This window comes from Lycorma delicatula, chromosome 3 (genome assembly GCF_047948215.1).
Source record: "Lycorma delicatula isolate Av1 chromosome 3, ASM4794821v1, whole genome shotgun sequence".
Taxonomy (NCBI): domain Eukaryota; kingdom Metazoa; phylum Arthropoda; class Insecta; order Hemiptera; family Fulgoridae; genus Lycorma; species Lycorma delicatula.
Window position 1 is genome coordinate 56718441 of NC_134457.1, and position 21138 is coordinate 56739578.

The 21138-nt window shown below is 30.8% G+C and overlaps 1 protein-coding gene across 8 annotated transcripts in view; it reads right to left on the bottom strand.

Moving 5' to 3' along the window:
• Gba1b (Glucocerebrosidase 1b) overlaps positions 1-21138 on the bottom strand; it is a 54618-nt gene that overhangs the window by 6540 nt on the left and 26940 nt on the right. For all 8 annotated transcript variants that reach the window (XM_075359842.1, XM_075359840.1, XM_075359845.1 and 5 more), the window contains 5 exons: positions 11941-12101; positions 8202-8442; positions 6080-6224; positions 3568-3644; positions 710-990 (listed from right to left, as the gene is read on the bottom strand). In XM_075359842.1, the coding sequence (XP_075215957.1) occupies positions 710-990; positions 3568-3644; positions 6080-6224; positions 8202-8442; positions 11941-12101 (905 nt within the window). The remainder of the gene's footprint in view (positions 1-709; positions 991-3567; positions 3645-6079; positions 6225-8201; positions 8443-11940; positions 12102-21138) is intronic.

Here is a 21138-nt window from a genome sequence, read left to right on the forward strand (position 1 = left end):
GTTTAATTAATAATTCTTTATTCTACTTTGAAAAGTGACTAAGGAATGCTCTAAGAACTTATAACTGTGTATGTTACTAAAGAAAATAAAATACAATAGAAAAGTTTTTTAAACTCAGAATTAACAAAATAAATTCCACACAATCTAAATCTAAAACTACAACCATACACTTTATCAACCAATCTGAAATTTTTTCCTAATAGTATTAATCAGTTTAACAGTGATTTGTTCAATTTATTATTAAGTATTATATTCACAGTTTTTTCTTCAAATACACACAAGATTTTAAAATTTGATCTTAAAGAATTTCTTCATTTTTATAATTAGAATAACTGTGTTTAAAAATGAACAAATATGCTGAATGATTACATCTTTATACGAATGGTTCTATTCAATTGTGGTTTATGGCATTAATTATTTGAACATTTATTAAACAAATTATCTGTACATTACTTGACTTCTAATTAATGAGAATTAATTAACCAACTATAAAATAAATGGATTATTTTTTTTACATAATATTTTTAATGCTTTTTTAATGTACTGTATCTTAAATAGAATTTATTGAACATCATAATGATGTTACTTTTTTGTGTTATAAAAAACCTATTATTAAAAAAATCCATTTTGAGAGTAGACCCTAGCACCTAAATATTTGGAAAATCAGTACTCTAATTTAAACTATACTAAAGAAAAAATATATACATACCGATTATGTAATATAACAACAATACTTTCATCCTCATTTAATACAGCTAATACATTTACATTTTTATATTTTGTTGGAGCAATGTAAATTCTTACAGCACCAGGTTTAATGAATTTTGAAAAATGACCCAAGGCATAAAACATGGGCTGTTTATAAAATACATCATTTTTTGCATCCACTAAAATTGGAGAATCAACAAAATTATTGGCCCAATTAGGACCACCTTTCATATCAACAGCTAAATTCCATTCTAGCCATCCAGACATCCAGTTATTTAAGTCCTGTAAAAAGAACACAAAACAAATTCTTAAAAATTACTAAAATACTAAATAATTTTAAAAAACTACCCTATTATTCAACAATTATGTTATGGAATACGTTTTAAGTGATCACTTGATGGTTGTGCAATATGGAAAACATTTCTAACAACAGTGCACTGGAAGTAAAAAAAAAACAAAAACAAAAAAAAACAGTCTGTTAAATAAAATAGTTTTCATAGAATAAATAAAGTTTAGAAACAATGAGAGCAGTTGCCCTCTACATGTAAACTAACCTGTTGGATTTCAGCAAAAAAACACTTAAAACCATTATTAGTTTACCAGCTAATGTATATAGCAGCAACTTAGAAACATTCTGCAAAAAGATATTATGCAATATAATATGAATTTCAATTATTAATCCCTACTTAAATCTACCATAACATCTATATGATAAAGAACCAGAAGTGCAATTAATCTGATAAATATACAAATATTTATCAATGACCGAAAAAAAGAAAAAAAAATTATGTAAAAAATGATATTTTAATTAAAATGGCCATTCTCAACTTCAAATAAACATTGTACCTATTAAAATTTGCATATCAAGTTAAATAAATCTTTTATCAAATTATAACACAATTTTAGTGATTATCTGCTGCATAAATTTATCAAAAAATGTTGAAATACAAATAAGCTAAAAAGCTCTACTTATTGTCACCATCAATATGGTTTTCTTGTAAATTCAAATACCAATATGAGAATTCCTGCTGTTACCTCCTTCCAAACAGCTACTTTAGAATTTTGGTACAGAAGTTTGAATTAGCTGGTTGGTGACTAGGAAGAAATGCTACGTGATTGATGCCATCAAAGTTAAACAGCACAATTAGCAGTGACTGCATATTAAAGTATCTTGGCATGCTTTTCTTGAATACATCAAAAATTATTGTTATAATACTACTATTATTATTACTATTAAGTAAAAAAAAAAATTAACCTGAATTAAATGTAACCTGAAACATGTCTCTACTAATATAATATGATCTTTCTTTTACTCATGAATTATATATGAAACGAAAAGTTAAAAAAAAAAATTAAAATACTAATATTAATTAGTAATATTATTAAAATAAATAATATAATATAATAATATTAATATTAGTAATTAATTAAATATATTAATTAGTTAAAAAATCATGCTAAATATTACAATTTAAAAATTATAATCAAGTGTTTAAAATGAGTGATATGTAGACAAGTTTAAAAATAAATATCTTAAAACCAACTACCATGGTAAACACGATACAATTCTACAAGAAAAATATTAACATACAACTAAGTGAACAATTAATATAAAGTGTTGAAATTAATAAAAATGCATCATTTTCTGATACTTTTGTATTAAAAATAATAAGTTTAAAATAAATATTTATTTTGATCTGAAAAAATCAGACTGCACTTAACAAAAAAAATCCAATGCATCAAATCATAGAGCAAGAAGAGTTGAGTGTCAATCTGATAATACGCTTTACTTATTGCTTCTTCACAGTGCCATTTCTAGAATTTTAAACTTATAGAAAGGATATGAAAACAACATTCATAAATATAAAAACTGAATGAAACAAGTGGCCGCTTGTTAAACTGACAAATCAAGGATAATGCAATACTTCTTACTGCCATTATGATCTTGATATAACTTTTGGTAGCAGCTCAAAATAATTTCAGAAAAAAAAACTACTAATATAAATAAAAAAATCACAACAGTATCACTTTCAAAGAAAAATATCTAGACAAAAGAAGGGTACACAGTTCTGATGTAAGATAAGATATATGTCAGTAGTTATTTTTCCTTAGAAAAAAAGTGATACTAAACTTCTCTTTTTTGGTTGCAATTTACCTACAATAAAGAAAAAACACTGATTTGATCAACAGGAAATTTTTAAATTTTGTTAGGAAGTAGATATAAGAAACATTATCATGCTAAATTCCAAATTTAGGGAAGTTGTTATTATTTCCTTTAAATGCTAAAATTTGCAATAATTTATGTAATTTAGCACAGAACTAAAAACAATCTTTTCAATAGATTTTTTTTAATAATAATAATAAAAGAACTTACAATAATTGTCAGGTAGTAAAAATAATTCTCTGGCAATATATAATACAATGTAGATAAAATAATCATAGTAAAATAAGAAAATGACTGTTACCAGTTATTTAAAAAGAATTCTAGGTTAGATGGTGCATTTGCAGCCTATACAACCTGATGGAACCAATAAAGAAGTTCTAAAAAAAGAAGCATTCTACAATACAAAATGTAATGAAACAATATATACCAAGCTAATAACAAATACGTTGTTTCCACCCACTTTCTGCAGGTTGAAGTAATGGTGTTCTCATCTAATTGAGAGTAAGACATTTTGAGTTAGTAATATCTAAAACCTTTTTAAAAGTTACATGAAATCAATAAATTATATACAACAAAGAACTTACTACAGCCAAAATACAACTGGAAAAATTACAGAAACTTAATAAACACTTAAAAAATTACTCTTGAATTAATTTAATAAATATTTTAATAATATATATGCAACAAGTACTTACTTCTATAATGTCATCAACATACAACTCACCACGCTTCCATGAACCTGGTACTACTTTTTTTTCCCATGGTTTATCTCCTAAAACATTTTGTTTCCATTTTATCAATAAAAAAAAAAAACAACAATAATTTATTTCTAATTAAATAATTATTCATACATCTTTAACAAAAAGCACTGTAAACTGAAAACATTAGTGACTGAATTAATGACAACAATAAAGTAAAACAAAAACAACCATTTAAAAACATTAAGTTATGGCATACATACATGTATATCCTGTGATAGCAGTCTAAAATTATGCACATATAGAAAATTGATAAAAAATTAAAACTAAGTTTATTGAAGATGGTTCAACAGAACAATATGATTAATACTAAGTAGCTACCAATCCCAGATTTGTTACCTTTTACCTGAAAATGTGATTTACTACTATTTTATATTCTAATATTCTCTTTAACTTTTACCATGACAATACAACTGCAGATAGTCGCATGTGTAGCTCTATCTCACTTCCACACTTGTTGTCATTCCCTGACAACTCATCACCAGACAAAGACTGACTCACCATTTGTATTGTCAAAGAGCTATAATGTTTTATAGCTTGCGTATATTTTTGTTGAAGTTATAGTTTTATATGATTATAGTTTGCAATATTGACCCATTTTAATTAGATAAGAGGAAAATAACTATTACTTATTATAGGCCCAGGCCCAAAAGAAATGGACAAAACATGTTATTGTTATAGGTACATGTATATTGTAATTTTATTTTATTATTATTATTATTATTATTATTACGTATTATTTATATTATATTATATATGAAGTTGATTACTTACAAAAAAGATAATGAATGATATATTTAAAAAATAATCTATTCTTGAAAATATCCATGGGAAAACAAATAAAGTGCACATCTCACATGTTCTAGTTACTAGTAGGCTTAGGCTTATACTTCATCTGCTACATTCTAAATAATATTTTTTCACTATATGCTAAAATTATGTTTTTTTCCATCAAGAGTTCAATAGCATAATTGAAATGTTAAAAATATATAAATGAAAACTAATTTACGTTAAGAGTAAATATTGAAAAGGTTAGATATTTGTTAGGTAAATAGCAGTCTTTTGAAGTTAAGTAACAGCCAGCCTCCGTGGCAGTTTCTCGGCCTTTCATCTAGAGGTCCCAGGTTCGAATCTCAGTCAGGCATAGCATTTTTACACATGCTACAAATCATTCATCTCATCCTCTGAAGCAATACCTAACAGTGGTCCTCAAGGTTAAACAAAAAAAAGTAACAGTCTTCTGAATTTTTCTTTGATTTACCATCAGCTATGTTACTATTATGTTTCTTAATGAAAAAAACATAACAGTTCTAAAGATAGGTTTCTTTACTTCTTCTCCATTAACTTCTTTATTACTGCTTCTTCTTCTTCTAACTTCCTCTTCTTCTACTTCTTCATTAACATCTTTTGATTCAAGCAGAGTTGATAAAATTTTACATGCCAAGTCTGTTCTTTGAAAAATATTACATAATTTTGTAAAAAATCGATAGATCTTTTGTATAACCGCCCCTCTGACAATTGCTCGATGTAGATACAGAAGTAACTGAACCCAATTACAATTTTTTCTTTATCTACTATCTTTTGGGAATGAGTGAAATATAACCTTCTTATCAAGTATATAAATATTGAATTTGAGTTTTTCATTATTATTGTTATTGCACCCAAAAACAGCACATATCACCATTTTGAATTCGTAAAATTATCCACCCGCATTCAAACTTAAAACAGGCACACACATACAATGCAGTTTTTACAAACACACATTCAAAGATTTTACACCCACATAAACAATACATTCACCAAAATGAGAATAAAAAACAGTAAGTAAATCATGCACAGGTGAACACAGATTACGATGGCGATTCACGCTAAAGTACTAGGTTATAAACAGCGGGTATACTATACAGTAACTAACAGCGCAGGTAAGCAATTGTCAGTGAGTGACATCATTCACAGCAGAGAATAGTTTTCAATTGTGGGAGAATATTATCCGTATAGTCATAGTATCATGAACTGTTACCGCAAAAAGAATTATTAAAAGACAGACAGTTTTTTATATGTTTAATTAAGTATTATTAAAATATTGTAAGTAAAAAACAGAAATGTAAAAAAAATTCAATGAGAACTAATTTATCATCAATAACAGTTATTTATTCAATTACAGCAACATGGAAGTATGATTAATAATAATAATACTTAGCAATGTGAAAATAAATTAAGATAAGTAAATATGTTAAATAATAACTACATACACAAATTAATAAAATATCTAGCATAATTTTAGATCTATCAAGGTAAAGTGATTTCACAGTAAAATAATTAAAAATAAATTGGGTTAGTGATTGAAGCCATAACTGGCAACCAGAGGAAAATTATTCACAAGGGCAGATGTACAAGGGCTTTTCTTACATGTATATAAAATATAAATTAAAAAGGTACGTCACATTACCTTGGCTTGCTTCTGTATTAATGATAAATTTATCAGGATATGAATCATGAACATTCTGTACCACAGAAACAGGAATAATGAAGTCCCAATACCAATGTATTCCAATGCCATCAATGAACTTCATTGCTTTCCTATTAGACAGAAGCTGAAAAATAGAATATATAATTATTAACATAAATATTACAGGTTTAAAATAACCGTAACACTTTTATATTCAAATTAATGAAGCTAAAAAAAAGTTTGAACAAAATGATTAGTTTTTTGACAAAACAACCAAATTAAAAATAAAAGGTGTGGCATGAGAATATAATAATTTCTGAGTAGATCACTAGTGAGAATAATTAATTTGGGAATGTAAATAAAATTACACTGTCATCTACACAGAAAGTTGTTTACTAGTGAGTGACCATGTAGAACTGGTCAGTGTTAATTGTTACAGAATTCATGGAGTGTAAATCAATCATAGATATTAAAAAAGATGTTTGCAAAAACTTCATATGCTTTCAAATACACAAAGTTTTCAAAGATTATTATTATTTTATGGAGATTTAAAAGATTTCACCAACAGAATGAAACTTTTATACTAGCATACTTCCAGAAGTATGCTAGACAGATACTTTGTTTATCGCCAACTGTTGAAGATGCTGAACAGGTTAAGAGACAAGTGATTCTACAGAATCGTTGATGATCAATGACAATGTTGAAAATGTTTTTTTACGATAATGTTTTGAAAAAGATCTTGAAATAATTGTTTCACTTCAAAAATAACAATGTACAGGACTTCATAAAAAAAAACCAGAAACAGCTCTAAACAATACCACAAGGAAATGTGCAACAGACGAACAAAAATGGAACCTTTAATACACTATCATGATTATGCTATGCAAGATAAAAGAATCTTCCTTTTTCCATAACTGTTCATATAAATTTCATCAAAAAAACAATAAAAGAAAATAACATTTTTTTTTGTATTCTAAACATTTGTGCTTGAATATAGCTCGGCAATCATTTGCAATGTCTTCAATATTGAGCTATGCACAGGCATGGTAAACTAGACTGTTTTGATGCACTCAAACATACTACATTTGAGTGCTACCACAAAGTAAAAGTAATGAAAAGTAGCCATAATCAATCAAATTATTAACAGATAATGCAAGAGGATATGATCATTTTTGAGTAGCTCCGTAGTGAGAATAATTAATGAGGGAATGAAAATAACATTACACTGTTATTTACACAGAAAGAAAACACTGTTCAATTTTCCAAGTAAGAAGAACAGACATATTTTGGACATGAACAAAATGCATGTAAGAATTAAAATGTGTCAATCCATTTGTATCAGTTTTGTTTGAATGTTTTTAACCATTTATTGAAGATACTGTACATTACATTAGTACACTTAATACAATTTGACTATAAGTCAAGATGTGGCTCAATTTTGTGTACATGTAGTATAGAATATTTTGTTAAATTTTAAAAAGTTTCTGATGTGGTCAATGAGGTGATTTGTAATGTCTACTATATATCTGATGAATGCTTTTACATATTCATTGTACTTTATTTAAAACCAAATCCTGCTACACTGTAATACTTTCTGCACTAAATTTGAGTTATCTATTTCTAAAGCACTGTGTTTGTATAATAAGCATATACTATGTTGTACTGCTCTTTCTTGTAAAAGCTGTTTTAATTAGTATTTAAATTTTTGAACTATCTTTTCCAGAATCTTGGTTTATTTGAAAATTTTAAGCGGGATGTGTTTTTGGTTTTGGTAGTCGTTTTGTTTTTTATTTTTTGTAGGAATCGGTCAATGAGTGTGTTGTTATATGAATTATAAGTATTTTAAAATATTGAGTTAGTCCAAGTAATCTAATCGTAAGGGTACACTGAGTAGCCTGTGAACCGTGCATCTGATAAATTTTTACACCCTACATCATGGAATGAATATTTTTATTGTCTATTTCAATATAGTTCTTGCAGTAATCACTGAAAAAGAGGAGGAATAATCAGGTAAAAAAATATTAGGTTTCCATCAGTGACAGCATAATACATAAGAAATCTAAGCAGATATTACTATGTTCTTTACTCAAATCAAATTAATAAAACAAAAATAAAATCATACCTTATTAATCCATAAACTTAAGAGAAGACGCTGATCATCAAATGCAATTATTTTTGTAAAATTAAATTCAGAAGTACGTAATAGCGGCCCAAGATTTTCTGCAATCCAATTACCATGATTTACTGGGAACCAACCCATTGAGTTAATTTTAACAATGTATGGCAAAAATCCATTTAATGGTTCATTTCCAGTGGTTAAACCCCAAAAATCTAAGCCTTCTTTTTTGTAGGCTTCCAGAAATCTAGAAAATATTTATAAAGATATGAAATAATACAGCCGTTATATAAGGATTTTCGTAAAAATAAACAATGTTTCCCTATAATAAGTTTAAGACAAGTAATAACTAAAAATTAAACAGCATAAATAACAAAACTTCATTTTATATCTCTACATCCATATCCATTATTTAAAGTTAATTAATTATTGCTGTCATGTCACTAGTTTTTCTATTCTAGCATTATAGAAATATATAGTGATATACTTATTTTTTTATTTAGTTTTATGATTACACTTAATAATAATTAAGAAAGTTTTTATTTATCACTGCTGCTATTATCAAAGCTCACTAACTTTAGCTATCTAATGACTGCTACCTGAAAATTCTTTTAGTTTAGGAAAGACATCAAAGGACTAGAAACAGATCATGACTGCATGGTGCAGGTATTTACATAATTCACAACATAATATTTAAATCAGTGCTTTGATTTTTGGAATGAGTATAGATGAAGTTCATGGCAAAGACTAACCTGTGGTGTTTGTGTAGTATTATACAATGGGAAAGGAGTTTTTCACAGAAAATTCATGAAAGTATTATATCCCACTTGGCAAGAATTAAGTGATTAAGAATCCTCTCTAGTCTGACATTACACTCATCATTATTTGCTTATGCTTTCAGATTGTTAGTATTTTCTGGTTTGAAAGAGTTTCTAAGTGATGTCACTTGATTAACTGGCATTTACCTTTAGCAGTTTCATGATAAACCTGTACATCATTACCAGTAATAATATGATTACAAAATTCATTGTCTTCTTGCTTATACTGGTCTAGAAAAGTTATTCCCATTTATTTTTTCTTGTCTATTGACAGACATGAAAAGGTGGAACCAATCTGTGTAAAAATTACCTACGTGATCTAGCCACAGTAAATCGTCCATCACAATAAAATCAAGATCAAGATGAAATTTATCCTATTCATTAACTCATAATGAATTGAAAATAATCTGAACTCATTAACTCATTCATTGAACATAATGCCATACCTGATAATCTCAAAATTTCCCACATTTGCCTTTAAATTTCTACAGCACAAACTTTACTAATATTTAAATTTCATATTTGTGAGTTTTCTATTTTTTCTTGACATATTTTTAACATGCAAGAAAAGCTAATCTAACAGCGATTTTACATTTTTCTATTGAGCTACTCATATATACAGATATTCTTTACTTAAAAGAAAAATTATTTGAAATAAAACTTCATTACCTTTTTTTGATTAAACAGATTAATGAATTACTTTTCTTTTTTTTTTAATTTACTGATTAAATAAATCAAATAATGGAAAGTTCACTTTATATATACAGAATAAATTTATTAACATAAATAGCCTAAATTTTTACGCCATATAACTTTCTTCACTAGATGTTTTTTGTCACATCAATGATTAATAAAATAATCTGGACTCGCATCACATGAAGAAGTTTTTGAAACATAGTCACTTAAATTGAGTAATATATTGTACTCTTTACAGATTATTCTGTAGAGAATTCAGATGTTTAACTACTTTTTTTGTTTGGCTGTCTACAAATTACAGATATAGTAGTACTTTGAAATCATTGATCCGTAATATTGAATAATGTAAAAGTAATCATTTTACATGTTTTAACAAATAAAAAATTAATTTTACTTACATTTTATGAGTAATATGAAGTCTCTTCAGAAAATAACTGAACATTTTTAATTAATCAACAATGGAGATATTTAGTGACTTGCGATTGGCAGCATTGTGTTCTGCATAACCTCCTCTGTGACCACATGTTCTTGAATTGTTGATTACTCATTAGTTTTTGTGTTATTGTTATTTGAGTGCAACATGTTTCAGTGTTAGTAGCGATTTTTGTAATGTGTGATTTTCAGGAACAACGATACAACATAAAATTTTAAGTGAAACTGGAGAAAAATTTCACAGAAACATTTCATATTTTTAAAACAAGCTTACTGAGATGATGCTCTGGATTGTACGCAATGTTAGGAATGGTTTTCATGATTTAAAAGTGGTTTTCAATCAATTAAAGATGACCCTTGACTTCAACTGATGACACCAACGTTCAGAAAATCAATGATCTGGTGTGCAAATTGCCAATTGACTGTCAGAGAACTTGCAAAAGAGGTTAGCATCTCAACTGTATCATGCCATGACATTCTGACTGAAAAATTGATAATGCATCGAACTGCAGCAAAGTTTGTTCCTTGTTTGATGACAAACAGCAGAAAGAACATCACAAGCACATTTGTCGGCAATTTCTTGAACAAGCCAATGATGATGAAACATTCATGCAAAGGATCATAACAGGAGATGAAAGCTGGGTTTATGGATATGACACTGAGGCAAAAGTTTCATCACAATGAATTGATCCAATGTCAAAGTGATGTTTTCTTTCTTTTTTGATTTTAATGGAACTGTACATTTTGAATTTTTGCCTCAAGGTGAAACAGTGAACCATGCATAATATCAAGGTGATTTACAACAGTTACGTGAAAATATTTGCAAAAATAAACCAGAGTTATGGCAAGACAACTCATGGTTTCTTCACCTCAATAACATGCCCACACACTCAGAACTGTCAATTCGTCAGTTTTGTGATGACTGTCCTTCCTCAACCTCCCTACTCAACAGACCTGGCTCCCTGCGAGTTTTTCTTATTTCCAAAATTAAAATCAGTGATGAAAAGATAGCACTGTTTTGAGACTACTGATGACATTAAAACAAATTCATTACAAACCTTAAAGACCATTTCAAATGAAGCTATAAAAGTGTGTGAATAGGGGAGGGGAGTACTTTAAAAAGAAAAGGTCCAATAATCTGTAAATTAAAAAAAAAAACTTCACCAAAAAAAATTGAAATCAATTCAATGATTCAAATGAATTAAAAATCAATTCAAGCTTTAAATGATTCATTCCAATTTTCAAAATGGAATGAATTTTGGTATAATCTGTAAAGATTAAAAAAATAAAGTTCAGTTACTTTTAGAACAGATCTCGTATGTTCATCTAATTTACATCTTTTCCATATTTTGGATAAAGAGGAAATACCATTTTAAAATATTTACTGCAATGGAACAGAATGTTGTACAAAAGTTTATAGATTTTTCTGATTTAACAATTTAGCTTTTTTAATATTACAAGTTTTGAAAGTTGCAGAAAGACTATTTCGGTTTTTCAAACAATTGTTGGCCTTCAAAAATATTTGCAAGTTAAATGAATAATTCATTAAAGAAGTTTATTTTCCCCCCAAAAAAATGTATTTTATTTTATAAGACTGAGGTTAATTAACATTCAATAAATCTTCTACAGGTTTCCATATGCCCAAAAAGGATGTACTATTCATGAAAAAGTTTGCTGCATACTACTAATACAGAATATTTTAATGTCATTAAACAAAAAGTGGATAGAATCAAAACCTTCTTTCCAAATTTATCTGAAAAATAATGTATAAAAATACGTAGAATTACACTTGTTCTCACTTGATATGATACGCTGCCCACAACTGATAAAATTCCTTTCTTAGGAAACCAAATCCTGTGTAATCGTTATTAGTTTTCATCCAGGGAGGAGCTGTCCAAGCTGTACCCAACAAATTAATTTTCCTATCACTCATGGCCTGTGCTCTTTTTATCAGTGGAATCTGAAAAAAAGCACAATTCAAAATTAATAATTAAGTCACATTAATTTCTAAGACCTCCTCTATGAATCATGAGACCTTGCCGTTGGTGGGGGGGCTTGAGTGCTCAGGGATACAGAGTAGCTGGACCGAAGGTGCAACCATATCGGAGAGGTATCTGTTGAGAGCCAGACTAAGGAATGATTCCTGAAAGAGGGCAGCAGCTCTTTCAGTAGTTGTTAGGGGCGTAAATCACAATGACTTAAACGGCCATATCAACATCACTCAGTCCTCTGAGTACTGCGCAGCTGAAAGCAATGGAAAACTACAGCTGTTTTTTTTTCCAAGAAAATGTGGCTCTGCATTTACAAAAGCAATAATGGAGGCGCCTTCCTTGGTAAAATATTCCGGAGGTAAAATAGTCCCCCGTTCAGATCTCCGGGTGGGGACTACTAAGGAAGGGGTCACCAGAAAAGTAAAAAATAACATTCTACGAGTCGGAGCGTGGAATGTTAGAAGCTTAAAAAAGGTTGGTAGGCTAGAGAATTTAAAAAGGGAAATGGATAGGGTAAACGTGGATATAGTAGGAATTAGTGAGGTTCGGTGGGAAGAGGAAGGCGACTTTTGGTCGGGTAACTTTAGAGTAATTAACTCAGCGTCAAATAACGGGCAGGCAGGAGTAGGTTTCGTGATGAACAAGAAAATAGGGAGGAGAGTGGAGTATTTCAAGACGCATAGCGATAGAGTCATTGTAATAAGGATAAATTCAAAACCTAAACCGACAACGATTGTTAACGTCTATATGCCTACAAGCGCCCATGATGATGATGAGGTAGAATGTGTATACGAAGAGATTGATGAAGCAATTAAACACGTAAAAGGAGATGAAAATTTAATAATAGTTGGAGATTGGAATGCAAGCATTGGAAAAGGCAAGGAAGGAAATATAGTGGGTGAATACGGGCTGGGCAAAAGGAATGAAAGAGGGGACCGACTTATAGAGTTTTGCACGAAGTATAATTTAGTAATTGCCAACACCCAATTTAAAAATCATAATAGAAGAATATACACTTGGAAAAAGCCAGGCGATACTGCAAGGTATCAGATAGATTATATCATGGTTAAGCAAAGATTTAGAAATCAACTCGTGGACTGCAAAACTTACCCTGGAGCAGACATTGATAGCGACCATAATTTGGTGATAATGAAATGTAGATTGGGGTTTAAAAACCTGAAGAAAAGGTGTCAGATGAATCGGTGGAATTTAGAGAAGCTTGAGGAAGAGGAGGTAAAGAAGATTTTTGAGGAGGACATCGCAAGAGGTCTGAGTAAAAAAGATAAGATAGAAAATGTAGAAGAAGAATGGGAGAATGTTAAAAAGGAAATTCTTAAATCAGCAGAAGCAAACTTAGGCGGAATAAAGAGAACTGGTAGAAAACCTTGGGTTTCAGACGATATATTGCAGCTGATGGAAGAACGTAGAAAATATAAGAATGCTAGTGATGAAGAAAGTAAAAGGAACTATCGGCAATTAAGAAATGCTATAAACAGGAAGTGCAAACTGGCGAAAGAAGAGTGCATTAAAGAAAAGTGTTCAGAAGTGGAAAGAGAAATGAACATTGGTAAAATAGACGGAGCATACAGGAAAGTTAAGGAAAATTTTGGGGTACATAAATTAAAATGTAATAATGTGTTAAACAAAGATGGTACACCTATATATAATACGAAAGGTAAAGTCGATAGATGGGTGGAATATATTGAAGAGTTATACGGAGGAAATGAATTAGAAAATGGTTTTATAGAGGAAGAAGAGGAAGTTGAGGAGGATGAAATAGGAGAAACAATACTGAGATCTGAATTTAAGAGAGCATTAAAAGATTTAAATGGCAGAAAGGCTCCTGGAATAGACGGAATACCTGTAGAATTACTGCGCAGTGCAGGGGAGGAGGCGATTGATAGATTATACAAACTGGTGTGTAATATTTATGAAAAAGGGGAATTTCCATCAGACTTCAAAAAAAGTGTTATAGTAATGATACCAAAGAAAGCAGGGGCAGATAAATGTGAAGAATACAGAACAATTAGTTTAACTAGTCATGCATCAAAAATCTTAACTAGAATTCTATACAGAAGAATTGAGAGGAGAGTGGAGGAAGTGTTAGGAGAAGACCAATTTGGTTTCAGGAAAAGTATAGGGACAAGGGAAGCAATTTTAGGCCTCAGATTAACAGTAGAAGGAAGATTAAAGAAAAACAAACCAACATACTTGGCGTTTATAGACCTAGAAAAGGCATTCGATAACGTAGACTGGAATAAAATGTTCAGCATTTTAAAAAAATTGGGGTTCAAATACAGAGATAGAAGAACAATTGCTAACATGTACAGGAACCAAACAGCAACAGTAGCAATTGAAGAACATAAGAAAGAAGCCATAATAAGAAAGGGAGTCCGACAAGGATGTTCTCTATCTCCGTTACTTTTTAATCTTTACATGGAACTAGCAGTTAATGATGTTAAAGAACAATTTAGATTCGGAGTAACAGTACAAGGTGAAAAGATAAAGATGCTACGATTTGCTGATGATATAGTAATTCTAGCCGAGAATAAAAAGGATTTAGAAGAAACAATGAACGGCATAGATGAAGTCCTACGCAAGAACTATCGCATGAAAATAAACAAGAACAAAACAAAAGTAATGAAATGTAGTAGAAATAACAAAGATGGACCACTGAATGTGAAAATAGGAGGAGAAAAGATTATGGAGGTAGAAGAATTTTGTTATTTGGGAAGTAGAATTACTAAAGATGGACGAAGCAGGAGCGATATAAAATGCCGAATAGCACAAGCTAAACGAGCCTTCAGTAAGAAATATAAATTGTTTACATCAAAAATTAATTTAAATGTCAGGAAAAGATTTTTGAAAGTGTATGTTTGGAGTGTCGCTTTATATGGAAGTGAAACTTGGACAATCGGAGTATCTGAGAAGAAAAGGTTAGAAGCTTTTGAAATGTGGTGCTATAGGAGAATGTTAAAAATCAGATGGGTGGATAAAGTGGCAAATGAGGAGGTATTGCGGCAAATAGATGAAGAAAGAAGCATTTGGAAAAATATAGTTAAAAGAAGAGACAGACTTATAGGCCACATACTAAGGCATCCTGGAATAGTCGCTTTAATTTTGGAAGGACAGGTAGAAGGGAAAAATTGTGTAGGCAGGCCACGTTTGGAGTATGTAAAACAAATTGTTAGGGATGTAGGGTGTAGAGGGTATACTGAAATGAAACGACTAGCACTAGATAGGGAATCTTGGAGAGCTGCATCAAACCAGTCAAATGACTGAAGACAAAAAAAAAAAAAAAAAATTTCTAAGATGTAGTAATAATAATGTAGATAATGCTTTAGATTACTACTATAATATTATATATACGAGGTGCTACCATAAAGTTCAGGGAATTTGAATTTCGCGCGCGAACCATTGCTGGTACGACCTGCTGCCACTAGATGTGGCTAACAGTACTCTTCGTGAATCAGTGTTCCAACAGCTGTGACAGTGAGAGGCTGCATTATTGACTTTCGTGCAGTTGTATAATGTTGTTTTACTGCTTCAACGAAATTCTAAATGGCAGATTTTAAAGAGCAAAGAACCTGTATCAAATTTTGCTTCATGCTTAAAAAAACTGGTACAGAAACCCATTGCATGCTTGTGGAAGCATTTGGTGACAATGCTATGAGTAAAAGTAAAACATTTTTGTGGTACAAACGATTCAAAGATGGACGAACGACAGTTGATGATGATGAGCGTTCAGGAAGACCATTAACAAGTGCAAAACCGGAAAACATTTTGAAAGTGCGAGAGGCTATTATTGCAGATCGTAGACCAACAATCCATGATGTTTGTGCAATTGTACAAATGACGTATGGGTTTGTGCAACGCATCTTGTCGGACAATTAGAACATGAGACACATTGCTGCAAAATTCGTACCGAGACTGTTGAACAGCGACCAGAAACAAAATCGCGTAGCTGTCTGTAGTGAATTGAAAAATTCAGAAAGAGATGACCCTAACTTCATCTCCAACATCATAACCAGTGATGAGACATGGGTGTACGGGTATGACCCTGAAACTAAGCAGCAGTCGTCACAGTGAAAGTCACCAAGTTCATTGCGGCCAAAAAAAGCAAGCCAAGTTCGCAGCAACATGAAGTCCATGATGATTGTTTTTTCAACATCAAAGGCATTATCCATAAGGAATTTGTTCCACTTGGTCAAACTGTCAATGGGATGTTCTATTGTGAAGTTTTGAAGCGGTTACGTGAAAGCATTAGGTGCAAACATTCAGATCTGTGGGGTAACAACAGCTGGATTCTGCAACATGACAACGCTCCCATGCACACATCGCTAGCCGTTCGGAATTTCTTGGCTTCCAAAAAGACGGTAGTGATTCCCCACCCACCCTATTCGCCTGACCTTGCCCTGTGCGACTTTTTTCTCTTTCCAAAAATAAAATTTCAATTGAAAGGCCGTCCTTTTAACACAATTGAGGAGATTCAGGAAGAAACGCAGAATGTGCTTCGAACACTTATATCTGCAGACTTCCAGGGATGCATGGAATCATGGGAAAAACACTGGGATCACTGTATCATGCCCAAGAGAATTACTTTGAAGGAGGTAGTGGAAATTATAAGTTATAGTAAGCTATTTTATTTTGATGGTAAAATTCCCTGAACTTTTGGGTAGGACCTCGTGTGTATATATATATATATATATATATATATATATATATATATATAAAATATTATAATTCATGAGGAAAGGGAAATAATTTGGGAACCGATTGTAAAGCTTGACATAAAGAAATTTTTTGGTTGGAAAACAAGTTTTTTCAGGTATGAAGTATACAATAACGCTGTAAAATTACTGATAAATGCATACATTTTATTATTAAAACTTATGGAGCAGTGATTCTCAACCTTTTTAGCTCCATAACCCCAAAAAGTAAAATGTATATGGAATATTTTGCAAGCCCTCCCCAACCACAAACCAATGAAACCTAGTTTAAAACTACTTAGCTGTGTTGATAGCGATGGGTATGAACATGCATATATGAAGTGTACAAACATGAGCAATTTACAGGTTCCAACTTGATGTGTATGTGCTCCTTGTAATTTGATCTGCTTGTGTAATATTCGCTGTGACAGTGTCCTGTTCAAACATGCATATGATATGTTTTAATACATCATGCACTCAGCAGTAATAGACATAAGGCATCACAGAATAACAGTTTAGTTTAGAATGCAAAATATCTGGTATAACTCTCAAAAGGCATCTGATGCCTTTATTTATGTTTTTAAAAGCATAATTTCATTGAAAATAATAAAAATTATTGAGGTTTTGGTTTTTTATTGTGTGGTCAAATGGTGTAACTGTTTTTCTTTTTCCAATTATTATGCAAAATAGATAGATTTGTGAAAAAACGAATTGAGCATTCTACATCTAGTAAACTGATTTGTAAAAAAAATAAGATTCTACAATGACAGTTATTTAAATTATGGTTTTAACTAATTGGATGGAAAGAAAGCATGAAGCCATCAAAATTAATTTGACACTTGGAACCTAAACATTCAGATCATAAAAGCAAACCCTAGGAATTTTTCAAAAGAAAATTACATACTTTGAGAAATCAACAAGGTATTATATTATAATCAAAAACTATTTGTAAATCAAGCAAAACTAATATAAAAGTACATTTTAAACAGCTTATCTTGTAGCATTAAGAGTAGGTAAGATGTCCAAACCCCATACAATCACAGAAAACCTCATATTGCCTGCTGCAATTTATATGGTCAGTTTTAATGAGCATGAAACCTACAAAAAAGTTTTAAAAGATTCTCCTTTCTAATGACACAGTATCAAAGTATATAAATCAATCATGCCTGTCGATGTTCGCAATCAGATAATTCAGCAAGTGGGTTCAAGTGAATTTTTTAGTATTCAATTTGATGAATCAACAAATGTGACAAACATTTCTAGTTCTTATATTTTGTGAGATATGAATGGGATTGGGACAGATCAACCAAAGAAAATATGTTGTTTGCAAATCAATACCTGGTCACACAATAGGACAATGTCTTTTTGATGTTTTTTATGAAGCTACTAAAAACTATAATATAGATTGGGCAAAAGGTGATAACAGGGAAAAACTGGATTTCTGAAAAAATTAAAAAATTGTCTTCAGGGGCGAAATGGATGAACTGCTTCCTCCATAGACATGCACTTGCCACATAAAAAGTCAGAAAATATCAAAGAAATTTTTTATAAAACTGTAAAAATGGCTAATTTTATTAGAATTCAGCCACTACAAAATAGGCTGCTAAACTATGTGATGAAATTGGCGAAAAGAAAAATCTCTTCTTTTCTATACAGAAGTTGGATGGTTATCATGTGAGAAAGTGTTAACTCTGTTATTGGAATTGCAAGATATGTATAATATCATGAAAACTACAGGAGGTACAGTTCTGGTACCTGTTTTATTCAATCTTTTAGGCCAAAAAACATAAGAAATATAGTTTACTGTCTTATATAATGTCATAAATTTATGTATAACCTCATTTAACCTGGAGAACTGAAATCCAGGTGAAATATTTCGCTAGCTGAAACTTAATAACAAAGTGTTTTCAAACATATTTTTGTATGAGCTTTTTTCCTTATTTCAAGCTCTATAATCAATTCCCAATTTGTGTGTGTATGTGTATGCACGCGTGCGTGTGTGTACACACACACACACACACACGCGTGTGTGTGTGTGTGTGTGTGTGTGTGTGTGTGTGTGTGTGTGTGTGTGTGTGTGTGTGTGTGTGTGTATTAACAACTACTAGTATATACAAGCAGTTAATGAATGAAGGGAATGAGTTACTCCCACAATAATTAGTTCCCTCCATTACAAGTGCCAATGGTCTTCTCAAAACGAGGCCATCATTGCCCAGATGAGTAATGATGGCACAGGGCACTCTATTGCCCTGTGGGTGGTAAACTAAAAGAGAAGGAACTTCTTCAGGAAGCCAACAGTATTAAAATACAGAATGCAATGGAAAACCACTGTATTAAAGATCCCAGTGATAATTCCTTGCATTACACTATGATGCTGGAATCTTCTGTCAAATATTCAAGAATTAAATTAGCTTCTCTTTTGGATCTCTAGGAGAAATAATAAAAGAAGTTAAAATCAAAACTATCACACAGTAAAAGTTAGAAACTCTCAAGAAGGAAATGAAGACAAATAAAGTGAATATATTAGGACTGAGTGAAGTAAGATGGAAAGGACAGGGTAAAATTAAGAATGGAAAAGTAACCATATTCTATTCCAGAAGAAAGGAAAAACAGAATGGCAATAATAATGAGGAATGATATAACAAAACAGATGCAGAAAGTATGTTACATTAATATCGTTAAGGACTGGGATGTTATAAAAAGATTTAGCTATAATACAAGTACGTATATGACAACTTGAAGAAGAGGTTATTGAAGAAATGTAATTGAGTATTGAACATGTAATAAAATCAGAAAAGGACTGCTGTAAGGTATGGTGAAATGCTGTGGTCAGAGAAGGTGAAGAAACAGGTGTGGTAGGAGAATATTACTTAGAGTTAAGTAATGGAAAGGGGAACAGATTAATAGTTTTGCCAACAGAAAAAATTCTTTTAACTAACAATTAGCTCAGAAACCATGAAAGAAAAAAATATACATGGGTATCCCCTGGGGACAAAGCATCATTTTTATCATCAGATAGACCATATCTTAGAGATAAAAGGTGAATTTTTTAGCACTATTAGTACATAAAAAATGCTGCTGAAGCCAATGGATTACCAGATGCAGATATCAACAGTAATCATGAGCTACTTATGAGGAAATGAGAATAAAATGTAAAGAAAGTAAAGAAAGCAAAGGTAGTTAAGAAATGGAACTTTGAAAAGTTGAAATTAGATGAGAAAACAATGAGAGAACAACTAGCTAAGGCAATTAAGTAAAGAAAAAAGAAAATGAAAACAATGGGGAGACCTGGATGAAAATAAAATAATGCCACAGTAAAAACAGCAGAAGAATAAGCAGGCTATTATGTGGGAAAAAGAACTAAGAAATTATGGGAAGCAAGAGAAATGCTAAAAAAGAAAGAGGTATAAGAATAATGTGGTAGAAAATGAAAGAGCAATGAATTACAATTAAACAATGAGTTAAGGAGGTAAAAAAATAAGCCTAGGGAAAGGTGGTTGAAGGAAGAATGAAATGATATTAAGGCTCTAGAAAAGAAAGGACAGTATGATGTGATGTTAGGAAGGTGAAATGTTTTACATTGGATAAATAACGGAAATGGTAAAATGATGTTAATTGAGATTAAGAATGATAAAATGCAAAGCAGAAAGAAATAAGAAAAAAAATAGAAGGAATACTAGAAGACCTTTACATGACAAGAGAAAAACCTGAACAACTAAGCATAGGAAAGAAATGGGAGACTGCTGAGGAGGATAAAGAACCAAGATATTAAAATGTGAAGTGCAGAAAGCAATTAAACAAATGAAGAATAAAAAATTGATTGGAATAAACGAACACCCATAAAATTTTATGAATGCTTAAAAGAGAAAGGAGTGGAAAAAGTAGTTGAACAATGTGTGAGGGTAAATCAAATATAAACAAGATTTTAATTTAGTTGAACAATGTGTGAGGGTAAATCAAATATAAACAAGATTTTAATTTTTTTTTAAATTTATTTATTGAAAAATAAAAGGCAAATATACTTTATTTTTCTACATAGTTTCCTGTTTTAGAAATACATTTTTCCCAGTGAGAAGGAAGGTTTTTTATCGCATCACAGAATGAAGCTGGTTGCATCAGGAACCAACTGCACATGAATCCCTCCACGCCCTCATCATCTTCAAATTGTTGCCCTCCTAGAGCTTCTTTAAGCGGTCCAAGTAAATGAAAATCACAGGGCGATAGGGAAGATGATCAAGTTGAGTCTAGAGCATTTCTTCTAGTTTTGAGACCATTAGAGCTGCAGTATGGACCCTGG